At 44.7% G+C, this 27,361-nt stretch overlaps 1 protein-coding gene across 2 annotated transcripts in view; it reads right to left on the reverse strand.

Moving 5' to 3' along the window:
* Positions 1-27,361, reverse strand: part of GDA (guanine deaminase) — a 185,009-nt gene that overhangs the window by 54,368 nt on the left and 103,280 nt on the right. For both annotated transcript variants that reach the window (XM_040417079.1, XM_040417077.1), the window contains exons 3-5: positions 23,121-23,292; positions 15,456-15,543; positions 14,175-14,280 (exon numbers count right to left, since the gene is read on the reverse strand). In XM_040417079.1, the coding sequence (XP_040273013.1) occupies positions 14,175-14,280; positions 15,456-15,543; positions 23,121-23,292 (366 nt within the window). The remainder of the gene's footprint in view (positions 1-14,174; positions 14,281-15,455; positions 15,544-23,120; positions 23,293-27,361) is intronic.

Consider the following 27,361-nt stretch of genomic DNA (forward strand, 5'->3'; position numbering starts at 1 on the left):
TTTGGCCCTAGCAAAACAGCAGCTTTATGATCCCAAAAATATAATTCCATTATGTCTGGATTTTTCAACTGTCCCACCACACATGCTCAGGTTCTGCTCCCATTTAGCTCATATCCAGTGGCGTGTCTATCGGGGAAGCAGAGGAAGTGGCTGCTTCAGGGCCCAAGCTCATAAGAGGTCAGGGAGAAATAGCAGGGGGTGTGGCCAGCAGGGCCGTATTTCTAATAGGCACTCCAGGGCATGTGCCTAGTTTTGTTTATTTTTTTTCACAATTTCACTTTCTCGCTTTGGGGGAGGGGGTTAATGCTACGGCCTGTACTGTGTCAGATGATTGGTGGAGCAGCAGTGGGCGGAGGATGCTGCTCTCCTAAATTGTGTAAGTCACACTTCGGTGACAATACAGGGCCCTCCCGGACAAAGTACGTGGATCCTGTATGCGCCCGCCTGCACTCTTCTCTCACTTGCCTTTGCAGATGACCTCCTGCTCTAATTGTGACAACCAGCCAAAAAAAAGCAGGAGCGACCCTGAGTGGCAATGTCTCAGCCCTCGCCTTCCCGCCCCTGAGCACTGCTGCTGTCTGCCTGCCAGCCACTGCCACGACCTCCAGCTTCACAGTGCTCCAGACAAAAATAAATTACCTAGGAGCCATTTGCTCCTAAACTGAAAAATTTTGCAGCCAAATAAAAAATTTTGTCGCCAAATTTAAATACATATATAATTATGATATAAAAAATTGCCTCATTCACACGTCAGTGTTTTGGTAAGTGATTTCCATCAGTGATTGTGAGCCAAAACCAGGATTGGAGCCTCCACAGACATAAGGTATAAGGGAAAGATCTGCACCTGTTCTGTGTTTAGAGCAGCATCTGGTTTTGGCTCAAAATCACTGATGGAAATCACATACCAAACACTGATTGTATGAATAAGACATTACTGTGTGCAGTGTCCCGCATCTCTCTCCTCCTTCTCATTCCATTTGGTCCTCTTACAGCTGAACTTCAAAACTTGAACTTTCATCACTGATTAAAACAATTTACATAGTTCAAAATTTAGGTTTATTGGACCCAATAAACAGTCAAAATGACTGACTGTGAAAATGTCAGCGTCACTTGGCAATCCTGTGTAATGAGGCATCATCTTTCTTTTAGGCTAGGTCTACATGTAGCAGACAAATCCATCTTGAATGTTTTTTTTGCGACTGTCGTGTCGCAGTCGCAGCATGTCGCAGTGCGACACCATATACTACCATTATAAACATTGTCGCGCGACATTGGTGCGACAAAATGTCGCGCAACAAATGTCGTCGTGTAGACCTAGCCTTAGATCCAAACCAGCATCTAACTCAGGGCTCAGGATTAAAGGGAACCTGTCACCAGGATTTTGTGCATAGAGCTGGGGACATGGGCTGCTAGATCACCGCTAGCACATCTGCAATACCCAGTCCCCACAGCTCTCTGCTCTTTTATTGTGTTAAAAAAACGTTTTGATCAATATGCAAATGAACCTGATATGAGTCCTGTATCCGGAGATGAGTCCAGCGGAAAGGAGCCCAGCACCGCCCCGCGTCCTCCGAATCTCCTCCTTGGTGGCTGACGTCACAGAGCTGGAGCGCCGAAATCTTGTGATGCGAAAGCTAGCGCATGCGCAGTTCGTTCCCTGTGCTGATGCCAGCACAGGGAATGAACATGATGCCGACACTGCGCATGCGCTAGCTCACGCATAGCGAGATTTTGGCACTCCAGCTCTGTGACGTCAGCCAGCAAGGAGGAGATTCGGAGGACGCAGGGTGGTGCTGGGCTCCTTTCCGCTGGACTCATCTCCGGATACAGGACTCATATCAGGTCATTTGCATATGGATCAAAACGGTTTTTTAACACAATAAAAGCACAGAGAGCTGTGGGGACTGGGTATTGTAGATGTGCTAGCGGCCATCTAGCAGCCCATGTCCCCAGCTCTATGCACTAAATCCTGGTGACAGGTTTCCTTTAAGCTCAAGTGATTGAGGATTGAGCTCAAGTGATGGGCCTTCTGAGCTAATTTGGATTAGATCCTCCAGTATAGAGGTATGAATTGATTGCATACTTTTTATTTAATTCTGCTTTGGGCAGATAAACCTTCGTTCACATGGGATTAAGTTCTACTTTTCAATAGTACCATCCTGGGGTATATATAATTTATTGATCAACTTTTATAGGTCATTAATATTAAAAGCCCAGAGAACCCTTTTAACTCTTTCTTTGGGGAATAAAAAAACAAACAAATCTTTCCACGCCTTCCATCACCTATCTGAACTTTGAGCACCGATGGGGGTTGCATAGCATTATATTGATTTATGATGCTATGTAACCCTGACAGTTCTGGATTTAATGTATTAGAATGACAATGACATAATGCTGTCAGTGTTATCCAATACATTCCAGAACTGTAAAGGTTACATACAGTTGTGTTCCAAATTATTCAACCCCCAATGCTGTAAAGGGTTTTAGGGGATTTAGTGTACATTAGTAATTGTTTTCAGAATGAAATCTTACAAGGACTTTTTAACCCCTTAAGGACGCAGGGCGTACCGGTACGCCCTATTTCCCGAGTCCTTAAGGACCAAGGGCGTACAGGTACGTCCTGACTTAAATTCGGAATTCCGGCGCCGCAGGGGTTAATCGGAACGGGACGCCGGCTGAAATCATTCAGCCGGCATCCCGTAACAACGCAGGGGGGGGTCATTTGACCCCCCCGTATCGGCGATCGCAGAAAACCGCAGGTCAATTCAGACCTGCGGTTTTCTGCGTTTCCGGTCCATTCGGGTGTCCTGTGACCCGATGAACCGGAAAAAGACTGCGATCGGTGGCGTAATTTTACACCACCTATCGCAGTCCGAGGATTTGGAGAGGCGGTGCTGGCCCTGGTGCTGAACGCCGCTGTCCAGGGTGCTGATTGGTGCAGTGGAGAGAGGCGCGAGATTCAAACTTCCTGCGCTCCTCTCTCCCCTCCTCTTCCTGTCCAGCACCCTGACCGTGCAGCACCGTCCAGAACGAGCTCCTGTGTCCCCCTAATCGCCATCCATCACCCTCCTGCACCCATCGCCACCCAGGTAGGTTAGGGTCAGTGAGGGAGAGGCACCGTTAGGCAGGGAAAGAAGGGAAAAGTTAGTTAGGAAAAAAAAAAAAAAAAAAACTTTTATTCCAAACTTCCATCTATCCATCTAACCCTAACCCAGACCCCCCCTGCCAGGGGCCCCACATGCTAGGGATCCTGTGGCCCACACTAGTACGAGCCGCCCTGGGGTTCGTACTGGTTTCCCGGCCCACCAAATAAGTCCACCGGAGCCCCCTGCCGATGAACTTAGCTGGTGTCCCCCAGTGGACTTTGAGCCTGAGATTCCGGATTTTGCTGGCAATCCTGGAATCCAGATTCCCACAGTGGGGTTTACTGAAATAGACTATTTTAGTTTTTTTTTCAGTAACCCACTGGTGAATTTGATGGTGGAGCAGACGAATCTGTACGCCCAACAGTTCGTCGCTCAAAACCCAGGCTCAGTTTTGGCTAGACCCGGTGGCTGGACGCCGGTCAGTGCAGCCGAGATGAGGACATTTTGGGGCCTCGTGCTGCATATGGGTCTAGTCCAAAAACCCAGTGTCAGGCAATACTGGAGTGGGGACGTCCTATACCAGACCCCACTGTACAGTATGGTCATGACACGTACACGGTTTGAGGCCATCCGGAAATGTCTGCATTATTCCGATAATGCAGCATGTCCACCCCGAGGTGATCCTGCCTATGACCGGCTGTATAAGATACGGCCGGTCATCGATCACTTTGGGGCCAAATTCATGGAGGCCTACGTACCTGGAAGGGAGGTCGCGGTTGATGAGTCTCTCGTTGCGTTCAAGGGGAGACTCAGTTTCCGCCAATACATTCCCACAAAGCGGGCGAGGTATGGCGTGAAGCTATACAAAATTTGTGAGAGTGCCTCAGGGTACACTTACAAATTTCGTGTGTACGAGGGGCGAGATTCCCGTATTCAACCCCCAGAATGTCCCCCCACTCTGGGTGTTAGCGGGAAACTCGTGTGGGACCTTATGTACCCACTGCTGGATAATGGTTACCACTTGTACGTGGATAACTTTTATACCAGCATTCCCTTGTTCAGGTCCCTTGCCGCCAGATCCACGTTCGCTTGTGGGACCGTGCGGAAAAATCAACGCGGCCTCCCTGCCTACCCCCTCCAGGTACCTATCCCCAGGGGTGAGACCCGTGCCCTTACCAGTGGAAACCTGTTGCTGGTCAGGTATAAGGACAAGAGGGATGTCCTTATGCTGTCCACAATCCACGGGAACGGCACCACCCCTGTCCCTGTGCGAGGTACCGCGGCAACGGTCCTCAAGCCCGATTGTATCGTCGACTACAATCGGTATATGGGAGGAGTTGATCTCTCTGATCAAGTCCTCACGCCATATAACGCCATGCGCAAAACCCGGGCATGGTACAAAAAAGTTGCGGTCTACTTGGTACAGGTTGCCATGTACAACTCTTTTGTACTATCCCGAAGCGCTGGCAGCACAGGGACATTCCTCCAGTTCTATGAGGCAGTCCTCAAAGACCTGATCTTTTCGGACCGGGAAAGAGCAGGCCGGAGTACCTCGGGAATTGGAGGCGCCCGGATCGTCCCTGGCCAACACTTTCCAGGTGTGGTCCCCCATACTGGAAAGAAGGGACGAACCCAAAAAAAGTGCAGAGTGTGTCGCAGGAGGGGGATACGGAAGGACACCACTACTCAATGTGACACTTGCCCCGATCATCCGGGCCTCTGCATTATCAATTGCTTCAGGGAGTATCACACTTCCATGGAGTACTAAATTTTTATAATCCTCAACAGTCCACTAGAGAACATAAAACACTATGGCTCTCAGACTTTGGAGACACGGAAACAATTTTTCTTTCCCCAAAAAATATTAGTTTTAGAGCAGGCATCCTCAAACTGCGGCCCTCCAGATGTTGTAAAACTATAACTCCCAGCATGCCCAGACAACCTACAGCCATCAGCAGGGCATGGTGGGAATTGTAGTTTTACAATATCTGGAGGGCCGCAGTTTTAGGATGCCTGCTTAGTGTCTCCAAAGTCTGAGAGCCATACATATTGGGCATCGTCGCGTGCGTAAAAGTCGTCGCTATAAAAATAACTTTTGACCAAACGCCTCGGATGAACGGTGTTAAAAATATAAAATAAAAACTGTGCCAAAACACCAATTTTTGGGCAAAATTTCAATTTGAATCCATTTTGCCGGTAATAAAGCAAGGGTTAACAGCCAAACAAAACTAAATATTTATTGCCCCGATTCTGTAGTTTGCAGAAACACCCCATATGTGGTCGTAAATGGTTATATAGCCGCACGGCAGGGCATAGAACGAAGGGAACTCCATATGGTTTCTGGAAGGCAGATTTTGATGGACAGTTTTTTTTTTGACACCATGTCCCATTAGAAGCCCCCCCTGATGTAGCCTAGACTAGAAACTCCAAAAAAGTGACCCCATCTAAGAAACTACACCCCTCAAGGTATTCAAAAGTTACTTTACAAACTATGTTAACCCTTTAGGTGTTCCACAAAACCAAATAGTGAATGTAGAAACAATTTTAGAATTACATTTTTTTGTTACATTGCCTCAAAAAAGAGTAATATAGAGCAACCAAAAATCAAATTTACCCCAAAAATAGTCCCAAAACAACAACCACCTTATCCCGTAGTTTCCTAGATGGGGTCACTTTTATGGAGTTTCTACTCTAGGGGTGCATCAGGGGGCTTGAAAGGGTACATGGTGTCAATAAACCAGTCCAGCAAAATCTGCCTTCCAAAAATGACGTTCCCCTTCTTCTATGTCCTGCCGTTTAGCCAAATAGTAGTTTACGACCACATATGGGGTGTTTTTGCAAACTACAGAATCAGGGCAACCCATTTTGAGTGTTGTTTGGCAGTTAACCCTTGTTTTACTCCTGGAAAAAATTGATTATATTGGAAAATTTTCCAAAAAATATAAATTTCAAAATTGTTTCTCCATCTGCCATTAACTCTTGTGGAACACCTAAAGGGTTAACAAAGTTTGTAAACCCAGTTTTGAATACCTTGAGGGGTGTACTTTCTTAGATGGAGTCACTTTTTTGAAATTTCTATTCTAGGGGTGCAACAGGGGGCTTCAAATGGGACATGGTATAAACAAAACCAGTCCTGCCAAATCTGCCTTCCAAAACCCATATGGTGTTCCCCTCCTTCTATGTGCTACCGTTCGGCCAAACAGTAGTTTACAACCACATATGGGGTGTTTATGAAAACTACAGAATCAGGGCAACCCATTTTGAGTGTTGTTTGGCAGTTAACCCTTGTTTTACTCCTGGAAAAAATTGATTATATTGGAAAATTTTCCAAAAAATATAAATTTCAAAATTGTTTCTCCATCTGCCATTAACTCTTGTGGAACACCTAAAGGGTTAACAAAGTTTGTAAACCCAGTTTTGAATACCTTGAGGGGTGTACTTTCTTAGATGGAGTCACTTTTTTGAAATTTCTATTCTAGGGGTGCAACAGGGGGCTTCAAATGGGACATGGTATAAACAAAACCAGTCCTACCAAATCTGCCTTCCAAAACCCATATGGTGTTCCCCTCCTTCTATGTGCTACCGTTCGGCCAAACAGTAGTTTACGACCACATATGGGGTGTTTTTGCAAACTACAGAATCAGGGCAACCCATTTTGAGTGTTGTTTGGCAGTTAACCCTTGTTTTACTCCTGGAAAAAATTGATTATATTGGAAAGTTTTCCAAAAAATATAAATTTCAAAATTGTTTCTCCATCTGCCATTAACTCTTGTGGAACACCTAAAGGGTTAACAAAGTTTGTAAACCCAGTTTTGAATACCTTGAGGGGTGTACTTTCTTAGATGGAGTCACTTTTTTGAAATTTCTATTCTAGGGGTGCAACAGGGGGCTTCAAATGGGACATGGTATAAACAAAACCAGTCCTACCAAATCTGCCTTCCAAAACCCATATGGTGTTCCCCTCCTTCTATGTGCTACCGTTCGGCCAAACAGTAGTTTACGACCACATATGGGGTGTTTTTGCAAACTACAGAATCAGGGCAACCCATTTTGAGTGTTGTTTGGCAGTTAACCCTTGTTTTACTCCTGGAAAAAATTGATTATATTGGAAAATTTTCCAAAAAATAGAAATTTCAAAATTGTTTCTCCATCTGCCATTAACTCTTGTGGAACACCTAAAGGGTTAACAAAGTTTGTAAACCCAGTTTTGAATACCTTGAGGGGTGTACTTTCTTAGATGGAGTCACTTTTTTGAAATTTCTATTCTAGGGGTGCAACAGGGGGCTTCAAATGGGACATGGTATAAACAAAACCAGTCCTGCCAAATCTGCCTTCCAAAACCCATATGGTGTTCCCCTCCTTCTATGTGCTACCGTTCGGCCAAACAGTAGTTTACGACCACATATGGGGTGTTTTTGCAAACTACAGAATCAGGGCAACCCATTTTGAGTGTTGTTTGGCAGTTAACCCTTGTTTTACTCCTGGAAAAAATTGATTATATTGGAAAATTTTCCAAAAAATATAAATTTCAAAATTGTTTCTCCATCTGCCATTAACTCTTGTGGAACACCTAAAGGGTTAACAAAGTTTGAAAAAACAGTTTTGAATACCTTGAGGGGTGTAGTTTCTAGAATGGGGTCATTTTTGGGAGGTTTCTATTATCTAAGCCTCACAATATGACTTCAAACCTGAACTGGTCCATAAAAAGTGGGATTTTGAAGATTTCTGAAAATTTCAAAATTTGCTTCTAAACTTCTAAGCCTTGTAACATCCCCAAAAAATAAAATATCATTCCCAAAACAATTCAAGCATGAAGTAGACATATGGGGAATGTAAAGTCATCACAATTTTTGGGGGTATTACTATGTATTACAGAGGTAGAGAAACTGAAAATTTGAAATTTGCTAATTTTTCAAAATTTACGGTAAAAATTGTATTTTTTTTATGCAAAAAAATTAACTTTTTTGACCCAATTTTAGCAGTATCATGAAGTACAATATGTGACGAAAAAACAATCTCAGAACGGCCTGGGTAAGTCAAAGTGTTTTAAAGTTATGAGCACTTAAAGTGACACTGGTCAGATTTGCAAAAAATGGCCTGGTCCTTAAGGTGAAAATGAGCCCGGTCCTTAAGGGGTTAAAGAACCAAATGCAACTAAAATGACATCAATTGTTTTTGTAATACAGTATTAAATGTTTTTTTTTGTGATTTCTTCATTGACACAATTATTCAACCCCTTAAAGACTACCACTCTTAAGAACAGAGGTTCATTCAAGTGTTTTCGATCAGGTATTGAAAACACCTGTGGATGTCAAGGAGCAGCAATCAAGCATAATAAGCACCAATTAGGCAGATTTACAAGGACTGTGATACTCAGCTCCTTCTAGACATTTACTGGTGTGTTTACAAACATGGTGAAGTCAAGAGAATGGTCCAGGAAGACAAGAGAAGAGGTGATTTCTCTTCACAGGAAGGGCAATGGCTATAAGAAGATTGCAAAGATGTTAAACATACCAAGAGACACCATAGGAAGCATCATTCGCAAATTCAAGGCAAAGGGCACTGTTGAAACGCTACCTGGTTGTGGCAGAAAGAAGATGCTGACTTCGACTGCTGTGCGCTACCTGAAGCGCAAAGTGGAGAAAAGTCCCCGTGTGACTGCTGAGGAACTTTAAAAAGATTTGTCAGATGTGGGTACTGAAGTTTCAGCTCAGACAATAAGGCGCACACTGCGTAATGAAGGCCTCCATGCCAGAACTCCCAGGCGCACCCCCTTGCTGTCTCCAAAGAATAAGAAGAGTCGACTGCAGTATGCCAAAAGTCATGTGGACAAACCACAAAAGTTTTGGGATAGTGTTCTGAGGACTGATGAAACAAAATTAGAACTGTTTGGGCCCATGGATCAACGCTATGTTTGGAGGAGGAAGAACAAGGCCTATGAAGAAAAGAACACCTTGCCTACTGTGAAGCATGGTAGGGGGTCAATCATGCTTTGCGGCTGTTTTGCTTCTACAGGTACAGGGAAGCTTCAGCGTGTGCAATGTACCATGAATTCTCTTCAGTACCAGGAGATATTGGATGAAAATGTGATGCAGTCCGTCACAAACCTGAGGCTTGGGAGACGTTGGACCTTTCAACAGGACAATGATCCCAAGCATACCTCCAAGTCCACTAGAGCATGGTTGCAGATTAAAGGCTGGAACATTTTGAAGTGGCCATCGCAGTCACCAGACTTAAATCCGATTGAGAACCTCTGGTGGGACTTAAAGAAAGCAGTTGCAGCGCGCAAGCCTAAGAATGTGACTGAACTGGAGGCTTTTGCCCATGAAGAATGGGCGAAGATACCCGTAGATCGCTGCAAGACACTTGTGTCAAGCTATGCTTCACATTTAAAAGCTGTTATAACTGGAAAAGGATGTTGTACTAAGTACTAAGATTGAATGTCACTTTGGGGTTGAATAAAACTGATAATGATGTGAGCACAGAAAAGACATTTGTGGTTATTTCGTTATAAATGTTATGTTATATTTGTCTGACTTACAAGTGCCTCTTTGATTTAATTGTAAACAAGATGACTGAAATGATCAAAATCAATGTCAAACTGGCCAAAACACTCCATTTCAGTGGGGGTTGAATAATTTTGAAAACAACTGTAGCATCATAAATCAATACAATGCTATGCGACCCCGGCAGTGCTGGGAGGTCAGGACGGGTGTTCTCGCTAACACGAGCTGCGTGTTCAATGTGTGGACCTTGCTCATGTGAAAGGGACCTAAAAGGGAATATATAATGAAGGCAAGGTTGCAATAAACCCATTGTTTATTGTTTCCGTATGTGTCCTCCTGCATTTGTCTGTGTATACAGGACCTCCTTCTTCTCTTGTCCTTGGTTCAGCCCTTCTGTGTTCCCTGTGGTGCTTTATGATCCCTGCTTCACAGCAGCCTGCTGCATGATCTTCGGTGAGGGCCTGTCTCCTGTGATCCGGCCTCCACGTTGTCTGCACTGAAGGTAGAAATGTTCAGAGCAGCGTGGTCTCCGCAAGAAGGAGGCAAAGAAGTGTGCCGTGAAGGGAGGAAGCCGGGGGAGGGGGAACAGCACAGGGACCTCCTGATAATGTATCAGTTATAGTATGCAGTCAGACTACCCAATTTACTATGTGGATGCCAAAGTGTTTAGGAAGGCAGAGTATTGTACTTGTGTACTCACAAGCTTGCCGTCCTCGCTTCCCGTTCCTCGCTGGCTGGCGGGCTGGATGTCAGGGGATTGGCTCTTCTAACAGACTCACCAATCAGACTCACCAATGTCTGAAGCAGTGGTCCAGATGGCGACCAAAATGGTCGCCAATGCGACCAGGAATTTACAAATGGCGATAAGACTTAAAAGTCTTATCGCCATTTGCGACTTGTCCCACCGATGCGCTGCAGCTTTAAGAAAAAAAAAATACTTCCTTCAGCAGACGCACCACGCTAGGCACTAGCGTGGTGCGTCTGCTGAAGGAAGTATTTTTTTTTTCTTAAAGCTGCAGCGCATCGGTGGGACAAGTCGCAAATGGCGATAAGACTTTTAAGTCTTATCGCCATTTGTAAATTCCTGGTCGCATTGGCGACCATTTTGGTCGCCATCTGGACCACTGCTTCAGACATTGGTGAGTCTGATACCCTATACTGTGCCCCCTACTGTGTACTGTGCCCCCTGCCGCATACTGTGCCCTATACCCTGCACTATTCCCCATAATAATACCCAGTAGGAGGCACAGTACAGGGATATAAGGGGATACCCCTGTACTGTGCCTCCTAAGCTCTACTATGCCCTCTTATACCCTATACTGCGCCTCCTAACCTTTACAATGCTCCCTTATACCCTATAGTGGGCTTCCTAACCTGTGCTATGCCCACTTATACTCTGCATTGTGCCCCCATACCCTGTACAGTTGCAGCACGCCAGACCTGCAGGGTAGTGCGATTGTGAGGTCACGGTTATGGGCAATCGAGGGTTACTCACTGTATTGGAGAACCCTGGGCAGGCATGCGGCAGTGAAGGAGAGGTAGACACAAGTTCCTCTGGGGCACACTCTGTATGTAGGGACCAGGCCTGATGGTGGATGAGGTGCCCTGGATGTTACAGGTGTTTTGAGTGCCTGGGGCAAGGTCCCTTTAAGGATCGTGACGCCAGTGCCTGTAACGGTGGCACACCGATTTCTAGTAACAGTAATTGAGGTACACAGATGGTATCATGAACCAAACGTTGCTTTACTTAAAACAGTCCAAACTTTGTACATACAGTTGGTAATGATGCAGTCCGTTTTAGCATATGTTCCACAAGCAGGCTTACATTCAATAATGGCAGGTATAATCTTGCAAGATACTTGGAGGGTACACAATTGATGCTTCACAGCCCTAGCTGCATTCTAGCTGGCTGGATCCCAAGGCCCGGATGCCTAAATGCTGGCTTTAATACTTGGTATATAAATCTTCCTCCAGTATTGACCCTTGCTTTATATTAAAGTACCTCTGCCCATCAGCTTACTTATCTGAGCTGGTTGTACTGTTCCTGTGCTGGGTCTGAAGGTGGGTGCAGGTTGCTCCCAGGAGGTACATCTCTTCTCTTGGGGTAATCTTCTGAGCTAACTGAGGCTCACTTTATCTACAGGCAGGCTAGAGTTCTTCACTAGCCTCCTGGTAGTAGCTAGCAGCCAGGACTATCCAGCTGCATGTCAGGAGGAGGCCCTCAGCATATCCCTGGCTGGTGCCCTCTCACTTCTGTCTCCACAGACTCCTGACTATGACCTGACTCCTCCCTGTCTGGGCCTGAACATTTATACTAGGGGCTCCCTATCTCCCTCTAGTGCCTAGGATGCCTAACTACACCCTAATAGGCCTGCTATGCATATCACAGGGGAAACATTGCATGTAAAAGCACATAGAAAATACATTAAAGTACATACCCTGTTTCCCCGAAAATAAGACAGTGTCTTATATAAATTTTTGCTCCCAAAGGTTCGCTAGGTCTTATTTTCAGGGGATGTCTTATTTTTCCATGAAGAAAAATACGGTAGACATTTATTGTTGAACAAAAAAAAAGGAAATCAGGGTGGGGAGGGGGATCACTTAAAATGACACAGGGGGATCAGAAGGGGGAATCAAAATGGTACAGGAGAATCAGAGGGGGGGGGGATTACTATAGCATTTTAGTACCCCCTTCTGATCCTCCTGTGTCATTTTGATTTCCCCCTCTGATCCCCCTGTGTCATTTTAAATGATCCCCCTCCCCACCCTGATACCCCTGTGTCATTTTGATTCCCTTCTCTGATCACCCTGTGTCATTTTGATTCCCCCCTCCGATCACCCTGTGTCATTTTAATTACCGTTTTTAGTCTCCCTCCCCCATCTTCACCAGACATCCCCCACCTTCCATCAGATATTTCCCCCCCTACCTGTCACCCCGTCCCCTGTGTGTGCCAGCCAAGTTGTGAGACTCCATCAGGGCAGAGCGAGCAGCGAGCGGAAGAAGGCGGCAGCTTGTCCTGGCGGCGGCTGCGGCCAATCAGTGAGCTCCTTACATTCTGGGGTGGCTTGCTTTATAATCGGGGAGGCATTATGTCCGGCCGATGCTTTATAATCGGGGAGTCATTATGTCCGGCCGATGCTTTATAATCGGGGAGTCATTATGTTCGGCGGATGCTTTATAATCGGGGAGGCATTACGGTATGTTCGGCCGATGCTTTATAATCGGGGAGGCCTTATTTTCGGGGGATGCTTTATTATCGGGGAGGCCTTATTTTTGGGGGGATGCCTTATATTACAGCGATAGGCAAAACTAGAGGTAGGTCTTATTTTCGGGGGATGTCTTATTTTCGGGGAAACAGGGTAGTTAAATATAATATTACTGTCCCTTAGGAGTAGAAGTAACACGTGAACCAATTTACCCTTGTGTAGTGCCCACGCCTACCTAGTCGGACACTACACAGTGACTCTAGTCATACCATGTATTGTGCCCTCTTACACTCTATACCAGGGATGCCCAACCTGCGGCCCTCCAACTGTTGCAAAACTACAACTCCCAGCATGCATTAACAGCCTACAGCTATCAGCTTACAGCAGGGCATGGTAGGAGTTGTAGTTTTACATCAGGTGCAGGGCCGCAGGTTGAGCATACCCCTGATCATATACTGTACTGTGCCCCTTATACTGTTATTCGGTCACTGTATGGTGGTGTTATCCAGTCACTGTATGGGGGTGCTATCCAGTCATTAATTGGTAGTGTTATCCAGCCACTGAATGGGGGTGCTATCCTGTCACTGTATGGGGGTGCTATCTAGTCACTGTATGATAAAGATAAAAATCTTACTTGTGTGTATGGCAAAACGGCCTGATGTTAAAAAAAAGTTATAGCTATAAGTGTCAGTTGGTCAGCAAGGGGGAAAAGGGGGGAGGCGGGCACACAGTTTGCCTGTATGTGGCTCTGAAATTCCTGATGGCAGCCCTGGTGCCACTTGACTTACTTTCATATTCAATTAAGAAAATACAGATTTATGACATTAGTGAAGAGCATTCTGGTTGCTTCAACCACAAAATGGACTTCGGTAGGTCAGTAAGTCACATCAGATGCTGGGTAAATTTGTAAAACCAGAATCTGATTCGAAATACTATACTAATCCTAAATACATATAGTAAACTATCTGTAAAACTTATAGCTTTCATATATTTTTGATCCTTTGGTCACGATAGCCTATAATTACTCTAATGCACCGTCTATCATAAAAAAACCAGAGACTTGTCATTAGACACAACGGAAATTTCGAATTTAGATATTTTTTCTTCAATTCAGTGTAAAGTCATTAAAGTCCTATATGATCAGAGAAAAACTGTTTTTGTTGTCCATAGCAGCCTATCTTTGTTTTACATTATGCTCTTGAAAAATGAAAGCTGTGCTGTGATTAGTTGCTAACCAGGACAATTTTTCTTTTAGACAGTTTTCATAAATCTACCTCATTGAGTTAACTATAGTTATATGAATTTTACAGCAGTTCCACTAAAACATTTGACCATCTTGTAATCAGCTATAGAATAGGCAATGTTTTTATAGTACCTTTCCGTTTCCCTGATAGATTCTTCAGTAGTTTCACTATATTTCTCATATGTATCATTACGATCCATGCAAACCTTTCCAATAAATGCCCTTTGACCATACTGACCTGTGGGAAAATAGAAAAAACAAATATTCATCATCTGCCCATTTTAGCCCCTTGTGAGGCATGCCTAGCTACAAAAGGACATCTCAATTCAAAACCTCCAAATTCCAGCTCTCTGAACTGTAAACTATGCATGGTACGATGATGGAGTTTGGTACTACAAAACACTAGAATAAGCCTCCAAGGAATGCATGATTTACCCCACTTGTATTGGACCATCAGTGGTCAGGACATTGAATGTCCCACTGATGACCAGTTACCTCTGGAATGTTACTGTGACCTTTATCACATTCTTTTTTCCAGCTGCGTTCTACGAGTCATAACTTTTTTGCTTTTCTATTCTCATAGAGGGCTTGTTGTTTTTTTTGGGACAAGTTGCATTCACAATAGCACCATTTAACTTGCCATATCTTGTATTGAAAAACAGGAAAAAAATCTTGGGGGGGGGGGGGGGGGGGGTGACTGAAAGCAAAGAATACAATTCCACCACATTTTTGGCGAGTTTTGTTTTTGTGGCTTTCACTGTGCTAAAAAAAAAAGACAAAACAACCTTATTCCGCATGTCAGTACAATTACAGAAATTAATTATTACTATTTGATATAAAAAAATAACTTTTGAAAAAAATGTTTGCCTCGCCATATTCTGACACCCAGAACTTTTTTATATTTCTGTCCTGTGAGTAGGGGAACATGTTTGATCAAAGGGGGCCTGACTGTTGGGACCACCAGCAATCAAGATAAGGGGGTATTGCAAGTGTCGCCACACTGCTCAACGAGAATGGAGTGATGGTGCACATGTGTGCCCTCTGCTTCATTCACGTCTATGGGACGGCCACAACCACTGCACTTGGCAGTCCCACAGAAGTGAATTGTGTGGAGGATGCATCAAGGCTTCATTCTCATGGGGCAGTTTGGTGGCACTTGCATACCCACGTTCTTGTGATCTCTGGGGGTCCCAAGCGATCAAACACTTATCCCTTGTCATGTGTATAGGAGATAAGTGTTATTAGTGGCACAACCCCTTTAATAGTGGTACTGACCAGAATGTCTCCAAGATCATTTATAAACTGTTGATAGGACCCATTACTCTTTTTGTGGCACTTCACTTAGAATGACTACCTCAACTTAACACGTACGTGAACTGAATAGAATTCAGAAGGTAGAAATGGAGTTCTTACTTGCAATGTCAGCCAGCAAGATGGAAGCATCGGTATGTATGGTAGCAAAGTAACAAGCTGTTGTTGTGCCATTTCTCAACGTTCTTCTCTTAAAAAGAAAAAACAATAATGCATTAACATCTCAAAGCATGATTTCCAGGAATGTCAACATCTATAGGGTATGTATTAAAGAGTATAATATACATGTATTGATAGATCTCAACAGTATTTTGTAACATATTTTATGAGGTAGTAAAGCTCCATTGAGCTCCCTCTAGTGGCAGCCTTGTGCTTCAGAAATGTATGCATGTGACAAGTCAGTGAACCCATAAAGAGATATCTACACACAAGAAACAGGCCTGAGAACTCTATCAGAATATAGCATTGAAATAACTCTGGGTAGGCTGGCACATTCCTTTATGTAATTAAATGTACATTGTTTGCCTGTACGGAAAATTATCACTAGCAGGGGCAGTCTTTATAACCCCACAGACCACGCAAATATGTGGGGCCCCAGAGATCATAGGGCCTCTGCTATGCACTACAGTCAGCTTCATCAGTTTCCCCAGGACTTCAATACAGTTGAATAGTGCAGCAGGGCACAGGAGGTGATGGCTCCCTGTTTCACCATTCACTCTCAAAGGCCACTAGGCCTGACGCCTATGAAAGGAGGTATAAATGGCGCAAGCAGTGCTATGACGTACGGTAATTGCGACCACCTATACCAGAATGCAAGCATCTTAGGCCACAGGCTGGAAGAGGCCTGTGGCCCTCAGCAAATTGCAGACAGTGGCATGGAATGAGAGTAAGATGAGTATTTGATTTTTTTTTTCTTTGCCACTTTTGTGAAACATACTATAGGGGCACTATAGGGGGACTATGAAGGCCTATTGCTTGGTGCATTTCTAGGGGGCTTATTGTTACTGGGGGTAATATAGGGGTGCCTTATTACTACTGGGGCTTTAGTAAGGGTATTATATGGAGTCCTTATTACTACTAGGGTCACTATATGTGCTGTTCCTTTCATATTGAATTTCTGCACTGTATTATTTCTTGTTTTACCTATGTTGTTTAAGTCTATTGTTCTCTGCTGCCATCTGCTGGCCGGAATTTGTATGCTGCACGCCTTCGTTCGTTGTCTATAAAGTTTTATCTCTGGGCGTGTTTTTAGCAGCCTTGGGCCTGGTCACTTCCTGTAGCCTTTTTTCAGTGCTGCATCCTTTGTGACTGGAGACACACACCTCGGCTTGTGAAGGCATCAGTTTTTGACCAGCAGTTGCCTCAGCAGTAGCCTCAGCAGTTAGCCTCAGAAAAGACATCCACATCACAGCATCTACTGCATTCCTGTATTGCATCACTGTATGTCACTGCTCTGGATCAAATAAACCCACGTTTGATTGCATCCTCATGTCTACGTCTGGATCCATCTAACCTGAGCATCTGCCTGTCCGGTCTGCTCCACTGCTTGGATACGAAGGTAGGCCAGTCACAAAGCCATTATCAGTTACACCTTCATTCGCCTTCATGTGGGGACAGAACAGTCAAAAACTGCCTTAAAGCCTTATACCCCAGTCAATATCCGTCTGAATGTCCAATGCCCGGCTGCAGGTTCCCTCAGAGCCCAGTGCCACACTCAGGAACCTCCCCTGCAACAGGCCGACTCGCAGCAAATCTGCCCGGCAACAGTGCACGTCCCATAAGCCTAAGGGGAAGCACGGCGTGTCCGCAGTAGATATACTCTCGCCTGGAAGTCCTCCACTACTCGCCAAGCCCCTTATTACATCCTATATTAACCCTTGCTCGCACGATATAAGGACTGTTCACACACGCGGGGCCTCCCTCAAACCAAAACCCCGCTATTCACTTAAAACACCTTGGGAAACTCATCGGGGTGCCTCATCTGAGCCGCACAGCAATTTTCAGCCCCCAATTCAAAAGTTCATTTTCTTAAAGAGACAGCGCACCTTAAATAAAAATGGCCGAAAAGGACCTCGTACAGTTCCCCAGTGATGAAACAAAACAAATGCTACCTGATACTGATCATTATGAAGAGCTCGAGGTAGAAACCACACTTCCAGCAGACCAAGTCACGCGACCAACGCGCTCTCTCAAACCAACTATGAAGATCACAGAAAATTATCACACCAGGAAAGATGAGCTATGTGACAACCTGGAAGAGCTATGGGAACGAGTTTCCTCCCTCATATCAGGATTTAAGTCCTCCTCAGGCGATGCCACCAGTTTACAAGTTGCCGTCGGGCGGCTGAACGCAGCCCATGAAAGATACAAGAGACTGTCCACAAGGTATATAACCTTTCTAAAAGACTCTAATATTGAAGAAGCCCCGTCAGAATTGTGCAAGGCAGAATCAATAGACAGACAAAGAGACGCCATGGTGCTGGATGCTAAAGATAAAGTGGAACTCCGTATCTCTCATTTGCAAGAAACTAGATCACACAGATCGCATTCATCCAAACATTCCTCGCGGTCCTACAGATCATCATGCTCTAGAAGCTCCACCCTGAGCGACAGATTACTAGAGGCCCGCATAAATGCAGAGCAATCCAAAGTGAGGCGTTCCTTCACCGAAAAAGAAGTCCTTGCGAGGGCTGAAGCAGAAGCCAAGAGGGCAGAAGCGGAGGCAGAAGCCAAGAGGGCAGAAGCAGAAGCGGAGGCAAAAGCCAAGAGGGCAGAAGCAGAAGCAGAGGCTCGAATAAAGATCCTTGAATCAGAGAGGGAAGAGGAAATCGCATTAGCAAGAGTAAGACTACTTGAGCAAGCATTGAGCCAAGGCCCTGATTCAGTCTGCTTACCGCCAGAGGAGATAGACGATCCAGCTGATCGCACCAGCGACTACGTACTGAAACAGTTATCTGCACCACCCCCAGTGTGCAGTACTGTCCAAGCCAACAACACTGAAACCTCCAAGTCAGCTCTACCTGCAGTGGCAGTGACACCCACAGCACCTGAGCAATCCAATAACAGTCGCCCAGACGCACCCTCTCAAGGACAGTTATTACAGCAAGATGGCTACCAGGTGTTTCCTGGCCTACCTCCACAGCTCAAGCAGCAGTCATCAGAATCTACAGAGGCTAGACCACAGCTCAACCCTGCAGCAACATCATTCTACCCGGAAGCATCTCACCCTTTCACGCCACGCAGCCTATACGCCCCAGGGGCATCACAAGTTGTCATGGCAACAAGCAGTGAGAAATCAGATATGTCTGAGTTTGCCAGGTTTATGGTGAGCAGAGAGCTAATTAACACCAGTCTCTCAAAATTTGATGACCGTGCGGAGAGCTATAGAGCCTGGAAGGCAACCTTCAAAGCCGCCATCGCCAACCTCAACCTAACCGCAGAGCAGGAGCTCGACCTCTTGATCAACTGGCTGGGCCCAGGCTCCACAAATCGCATCAAGAGCCTTAGAACTGTCTATGTGGGACAAGCAGAAGCAGGTCTCGCTGCAGCCTGGCAGAGACTCGAACGCACCTTTGGCAGCGCAGAAGCAATAGAGAAGGCACTATTCAGGAGACTGCAGAACGTCCCCAAGATCAGTCTCAAGGATGTCCATAAGCTTCAGGATTTAAGTGATTTGCTCATGGAACTGGAGCTCGCCAAAAGAGACCCTCGTCTGTCTGGGCTGTGCTACCTGGATACAGCCCATGGGGTGAACCCAATTGTCGTGAAGCTACCATACAGCCTGCAAGAGAAGTGGGCGGCATCAGTCTCAAGGTACAAAAGAGTGCATGACGTCACCTTTCCCCCATTTATTCATTTCTGTAGATTCATCGATGAACAGTCCCAGATGAGGAATGACCCCAGCCTCGACTTCCTGGAGTTCAATACTACAGCCTCAGTGACACCATCATCAAGGTATGAAAGTATTGTACATAAACACAGAGACTTTAAGAGCAGCGTGAATGTTAGAAAGACTAACCTACCATCATCCGCAGTACCCACTGGTAGACAGTACACTACCTCATCAGGAGACAAGGCCTTCAATCGTGAATGTCCCATTCATAAAAAACCACACTCGCTGAACAAATGCAGAGGGTTTAGATCCAAAACCATACAGGAGCGCAAGAAAGTCCTCACCGAGCTTGGGGTATGCTTCAGGTGCTGCGCTTCATTGGAGCACATGGCTAAGGACTGTAAATCCATTATCAAATGTGAGGAGTGTCATAGTGATAGACATGCCTCAGCTATGCACCCAATTCCACTCACAAGGGATTCACCGGCTGCTGTCACCACCAGTCCTGCTCAAAGTCATGGCGGGGAGCCCCAGAACAACGCTAACACAACCACTGCTGTTTCCTGCTCATGCTTGGACGTATGTGGGGAGGGCCAGAGTGAGAAATGTTGTGCCCGCATATGCCTAATCAAGGTCTACCCGGAGGGGCTACCAGAAAAGGCAGTAAAAATGTATGCCATCATTGACGACCAAAGCAACCGCTCCCTAGCAGGACCTAAATTCTTTGAAGCCTTTGGAATAAAGGGACCATCAGAACCCTACATCTTAAACACCTGCTCGGGTCGCATAGAGACTAGCGGCAGGAGGGCACAAGGATTCATCGCTTGTTCCGTCAGTGGAAATACGGAAATACCTCTACCGACGCTGATTGAATGCGATCAAATACCCAACCATAGGGATGAAATTCCTACCCCGGAAGCTGCATTTCACCATCCACACCTAAGGCACCTAGCCAATGTTATCCCAGCTATGGACAACAACGCAGAGATTCTACTCCTGCTTGGCAGAGACAATCTAAGGGTACACAAGGTGCGTCAACAGTGTAATGGTCCCGACTATGCACCATACGCCCAGAGACTGGACTTGGGATGGGTAGTCATAGGAAATGTATGCTTGGATCAACCAAAAATCCGCTCATTCAAAACGTACGTGCGTGGAGATGGACGCACAACTTGCATTAAGCCTTGCCCTCATCACTATGAGGTGAAAGAGAAGCCTCCAGACCTCATACAACCACCTGACGACATTCCTCCCTTTGCTGACAACTTGGGAAGATTAGTCTTTCACACAAGCAAGGACGATGATAAAGTAGCTTTGTCAGTAGAGGACAAAGAATTTATCAAGATAATGGACAATGAGTTCCTTAAAGACGAAACCAATCACTGGGTTTCTCCATTACCCTTCCGAGCTACCAGGGTGAGACTCCCGAACAATAGGGAACAAGCTCTGTCTAGATTTAACTCTCTTCAGCGTACCATGAACAGTAAGCCTGAGATGAGAGAACACATCGTTGCCTTTATCGACAAAATATTCCGCAACAACCATGCAGAACCAGCTCCATCCTTAGGGAAGAACGACGAGTGCTGGTACTTGCCTTCATTTGGAGTGTATCACCCACGGAAACCTAATCAAATTAGGGTTGTTTTCGACTCAAGTGCCAAACATCAAGGTGTATCGCTTAATGATGTCCTTCTCACAGGTCCTAATCTGACGAATAACCTAGTTGGAGTGCTGATGAGGTTCAGAAAAGAGCTCGTTGCCATCACCGCCGACATTGAACAGATGTTCCACTGTTTCGTAGTCAGAGAGGACCACCGGAATTTCCTCAGGTTTCTGTGGTACAAGAATAATGACACCAACGCAGAGATGGCAGAATATCGTATGAGGGTACACGTATTTGGAAACAGCCCTTCACCTGCCGTGGCAACTTACGGCCTTCGGCGAACTGCATTAGAGGGAGAATCCAAGTACGGTAAAGACGCCAGAGACTTTGTAGAAAAGGACTTCTACGTAGACGATGGACTCAAATCACTACCGACTGAAGAAGCGGCTATCGATCTGCTTAAAAGGACTCAAAGTATGTTGTACCAAGCTAAACTTAGACTACACAAAATTGCTTCAAACAGCCTGGCCGTTATGAGGGCCTTCGAATCAGGCGATCATGCACCAGGATTCAAGGACATTAACTTGGGACTGGACAGTCCACCTGTGCAGAGGAGCTTGGGCCTCAGATGGGATCTCTCGGCTGACTCCTTCGGTTTTCAGATAAGTTGTGCAGACAAGCCATTCACAAAGCGAGGCGTCCTATCAGTGGTAAACAGCCTATTTGATTCGCTGGGATTTGTAGAGCCCATCACCATACAAGGTAAATCTCTACTGAGACAGTTTTCTGAAACAGTCAAGGATTGGAATACCCCACTTCCCTCCGTGAAAGAGCAACAAACCGAAAGGATTGACTGGCCTATCGGACTAATTTCAAAGGTTTTCCCTAGCAAGGATGGCAAGGTCCGGAAGGTGGAGTTGAAGATCTTCAGGAAAGGCGAGCTTAAAACGTTCTCAAGACCAATCAACGAACTCATTTTAATATTACCCATCGAGAACGTCCCTGCTGGGTGAACAGGACTGTATCTAGCTTCGCAGATCTTCTCCATTCCAAGTTGGAAAACAGGACTAATCTATGTTTGCATTCTAACATGTTCTTTTTACAGGTTGTTTATATTTTATGGACATTCGTCATAGTGAAATCCCCAAAGTGAATTTCAGACGGGGAGTGTGCTGTTCCTTTCATATTGAATTTCTGCACTGTATTATTTCTTGTTTTACCTATGTTGTTTAAGTCTATTGTTCTCTGCTGCCATCTGCTGGCCGGAATTTGTATGCTGCACGCCTTCGTTCGTTGTCTATAAAGTTTTATCTCTGGGCGTGTTTTTAGCAGCCTTGGGCCTGGTCACTTCCTGTAGCCTTTTTTCAGTGCTGCATCCTTTGTGACTGGAGACACACACCTCGGCTTGTGAAGGCATCAGTTTTTGACCAGCAGTTGCCTCAGCAGTAGCCTCAGCAGTTAGCCTCAGAAAAGACATCCACATCACAGCATCTACTGCATTCCTGTATTACATCACTGTATGTCACTGCTCTGGATCAAATAAACCCACGTTTGATTGCATCCTCATGTCTACGTCTGGATCCATCTAACCTGAGCATCTGCCGGTCCGGTCTGCTCCACTGCTTGGATACGAAGGTAGGCCAGTCACAAAGCCATTATCAGTTACACCTTCATTCGCCTTCATGTGGGGACAGAACACTATATGGAGGCTTTTTTTCACTACCGGAGGGAATACTGGGGACCAAATTACTATTAGGGGCGCTATGGTGGACTTTACTACTGGTGTTACTACTGGGGGCACTATGGTGGACTTTACTACTACTGGGGTTTTTATTAATACAGGAACAGATAGAAGCTAGCTGATGGGGCAACTTTGCTTAGGGTCCCCAGAATGCCAAATCTGCCCCTGCTTGTAAACAAAGATCAGAGGACAGCCATTGAAGCATCGAGCAAGAAATGTAAAAGCGGAGGCGTTTTTTTAATTACATTTTTATTACATTTGCTGCTTTTTGGACAACACCCATAAGTTCTCTGCCAGGGGCCCGTGTGAATAATTCTATTGAGTTTGGTTGTTAGAGGTCAAAGTGAGAAAATACCAAAAATATTTTTCTATAGGTGAGAGTCTAATGTAAAATTAAATCCATACAAAGGAGATATGATTTATAGGTATTTTTTATACTAAATATTGCAACTACCAATAAAATTGAGAAGTACAGAAGAAAGCTCGGATTTGCTCAGTTGCCCAAAAAAAAACAATCGTACTTGCAATGTACTTTGCAGCAGATACTGAAGCAGTTAAAACATAGAAAATACATTACTTAAGCGGACCTACCACAACGGCATTGTATATATTCCTAGCAATTTCTGCATCTGAGAATATATCTTCTGTTGGAAATGTAGTACATGCCAGCCACTCCAGAAGAGGCCTTTCCATTCCGGTTCCAATAAACATATACTGGGGTGCATGGATATGGGTATCAATCATTCCTGGCATAAAGAATTCACTAAAATCAGAAAGCATGATACATTAATACAAAATGGACCTGAGTTTTTGACCAGCTTATCAATAAAACTGTAGACATTAACAGGGAGTATCATGGAAGTTTTTTTTATTACCCTCCCCTTGTAATATTGGAGAGGGGGGCGGACAATTATCTCTATGGTGGAGGTTTTCTATGAAGCTGGCCATACACATTTGAAGTTGAAACCATTTCAGCTGTAACAGTCAACCATCTAATGAATACGGGGGGCTTCCTGATTCTCCCTTAATAGAAGATGTCAGGGAAGAGAAGAATCATGCTGGTGGATTTTAACATTCCTGACCCTTTTGTTCTCAGGGGAGATAGTTATGAGGCGATATTGTGGCATTCGCAATCTCTGATAGTTAGCAAAGGCTAAATGACAGCCTTGGTTGCCACCTGGCCAGTAAACCTGGTCTTGAACCCAGGACCTGCTGTATGGGAGGCAGCGAGCCACAGGGTCTGACTAAAAACCTCAATTCTTCACATGCATAGTGTACGGATATCTACGGACAGATCTCTATATGCCAGTACATTGGGTGTTTTTGTAAAGCTTAAAAGCAAATGTATCATTCTTTTTAGTAACTGCAAAATCTTTAATGGTACAAAAAAAATAGCAATGACCACATTTTTGGATTACACTTTATGAAATAAATGTCACAAAAACATCTATGATAGGAGCCGAAGAATGATTATTATAAAGCTGTGTTTCCATGAAATGAATGCCACCTGATGGACCTCACTGACTATAATGGGATCTGGTTTCCATCAGTAAACCCAGCATTTTATGAGACAAGTGTTACATGCAGCACTATTGTCTCCTATGTCTAAAGGAATCGGCAATGGAGGTTCCTCCGATACAAATGTGGGCCGAATCGAACATAGACTTGTGTGCATGTAATCAGTTCCGCAATCAGTCAGATCATATTTGCTCTCTGGTGGTCACATATGGGAGTCTTTTTTTCAGGATAGGAGTAAAAAGGTGATCGCTCGCCCATCTAATCCCCTCAGCAGATCATTAGGCCATTTTACTGATACCGCAACGGGGGGCTTCCATACTAGATCTTTAGGGTACAAATGCAGATCACTTCTGTACCGATACCCATTACACACTGCAGTAATAGTGATAAGGACTATCCCTAGAGAGGAATATTAAATATATTTCTGACAGAGAAGGTTTCTGCCAGTCAGAACATTTTCTCTCACTGAATGTCACCATAAACAGACTGTGCAGACTAACCAGTTGGAGCTTAGGCAGTGAAAAATGCCAGTTTCAGGCTCTGATTTCCATACTGGAGATCAGGGCCTGAAATCACCATTGCCCCCTTTATGATCCTGATGTCCCTTTTGCCCCTGATGCTGATTGTTCCCAGTGTTCCAAATGCTCCCTGTCCCCCTGTTGCTCCCATGCGGTCCTCCATATGTATGCGATGGGGGCTCAGGAACAGAGCAGCCGCCATCAGCAGCGAGTCATCCAGGCTTGCCATGTATCTAAGCCTGATCAGACCCTGAGGCTCTGATCAGGCTTAGGGCTCATTCACACAAACGTGTGCTGCCCGTTGCCGTATTGCGGACCACATTTGCGGATCCGCAATACACGGGCACCTTTCCATGTGCATTCCGCATCACGGATGCGGATCCATTCACTTCATGCTCTATCTTTTTGCGGAACGGAGGGATCGCGGACCCATTCAAGTGAATGGGTCCACGATCCCCATGCGGCTGGGCCGCGGTTGGTGCCTGTGCATTGCAGACCGCAATTTGCGGTCCACAGCACGGGCACGGGCATCACACAGTCGTGTGAATGAGCCCTTAGTGTCAGTGTAAAACTAAAAGTACTAGACTCTGTCATAGAAGAGTATAGCAGGGTATAGTACAGCCATCAGCCCCACTAGATCTTGAAGATCCAAGTGGGACTTGATGGGGGAAAAAAACTTGCAAATATGAAAAATTGGAAAAAAATACAATTTAAATAAATAAAATAAAAATGTAAAAAATAAGATAAATTGCCGTTTCTCTTATTCACTCTTTTATAATTGCTTAAAAAAGAAACTACACGTAATTGGAATTGCAGTGTCTGTAACAACCTGATCTATAAAAGTCATGTTACTAATCCCGTGTGGTGAATTCCATAAAACATTTTTTTAAAACAATGACTGAATTGCTGTTTTTGTCAACTCATCTCCCCCAAAACATTTTATAAAAAGTGATCAAAAAGTCATATGTATCCAAAAATGATTTCAATAAAATCACAGCCCCTCTTTCAAAAAACAAGCCCTCCCACAGCTATATTGGTGAAAAAATAAAAATGTTATGAATGTTAGCTTATAGCGATAAAAAATATAATTTATTTTTAATACAAAAGTGATTTTATACTTAAAAAGTAGTAAAACATAAAAAAACTATATGAATTTGGTATCTCCATAACTGTATCAACCCACAGAATAAAATTATCATATTAAATATACCGCATGAGGAACCCCATAAAAAAAATAAAAATGAAAAACACTGACAATTGCAATTTTTGCCCACCTCACCTCCTAAAAATGGCATAAAAAGTGATCAAAAAGACATATGTACCCCAAAATGATACCAATAAAAACTACAGCCCAGAATACAAGCCCTCACACAGTTACATTGGAGGAAAATCACTATCTGAGAAATTCAAATTTAGAAAATCACAAATTTTTCCAAATTTTCTGTAAATTTACATAGTAGGTTTTTAGTAGTTTTTTTTATCCATAAAGGTAAAACATATCACTAACATGAAGTACATTGTGTCACAAGAAAACAGTCTTAGAATCGCTTGGATAAGAAAAAAATTTCCAGAGTTATTACCAGATAAAGTGACACATGTCAGATTTGAAAAACGGGGCTTAAGCATTTGATCCAAACTGGCTTTTGCTGGAAGGTGTTAATAAAAAATGGCAAAAAACTCAAAATATGATTGAACCATTGGTGTCAACACCCTGTGTTAAACCGTGCTCCAAAACCAAACCCACTTTTTACTCGTATAAACTTGGCCAGTTTTTTCTTTCCATTTGAAAGGGTGGCAACGCTAATGACTACCCATGTGGAAGATGTAATTGTAACCATATTGGTAGTCATCCACAAACTAATGAATGGTTGAACTGATAACTCACCTGTGATTTTGACTTTTCCTTTCTTTGCTCAAAATGCCTTTTGACATGCAACAATGACAGCATGGAGAGACAAGAGATGTGCAGTTACAGCCCAAAGGAAGACACTATAGGCTATTCCCAGATAGATCTTTTGGGGTTATGTAACACTTAAAGGGGTTGTCTGGGTTCAGAGCTGAACCCGGACATACCTCCATTTTCACCCAGGCAGCCCCCTGACTTGAGCATCGGAGCAGTTCATGCTCCGATGCTCTCCTTTGCCCTGTGCTAAATCGCGCAGGGCATAGGGATTTTCAAGAGTTCTGATGACGTACCGGACTCTCCATGGGGCTGCCAGGAAGCCCGGCTACATCACCGGCATTGATGGGCGGGCTTTATCGCTGCCCTGGGCAGTAAAACGGCTAGGGCAGCACTAAAGCACGCCAATCTGAGCTGGTGACGTCACCGAACACACTGCCGGGCGGAAGCTTCCGCCCGGCAGTGTGTTATTGTAAACAACAGAGCCCGTACCCTGAGCGATCTAGCGCACGGCATGGGAGCGCATCGGAGCATGAGATGCTCCGAATCTCCGATGCCAACATCAGGGGTGCTTCCTGGGTAAAAATAATGGTATATACCCCATTAATGCTTTTTGATATTTGCGTGACACATAAAATCATTTTCGGTCATCAGCACCCTATCTTGTATAAACAGGAATGTGCTAACACACAATCTGTATGGGGATCAATGATTGCACTAGCAAGCAAACGTTCAGCCCATACAGAAGGGATAGTGCATCTGGAAAGTCTTCAGACCAGTGGCGTGCTAAGGGGGGAAGGGGGGGTCCACCCCTGGTGCTCACTGTCAGAGGGGTGCAAGAGTCCAGAAGCAATGAGCGCTTCCATCAATACAGATGAAAGCGCTCATTGCTGGAG

Source organism: Bufo bufo, chromosome 2 (assembly GCF_905171765.1).
Source record: "Bufo bufo chromosome 2, aBufBuf1.1, whole genome shotgun sequence".
In the NCBI taxonomy this organism is placed as follows: domain Eukaryota; kingdom Metazoa; phylum Chordata; class Amphibia; order Anura; family Bufonidae; genus Bufo; species Bufo bufo.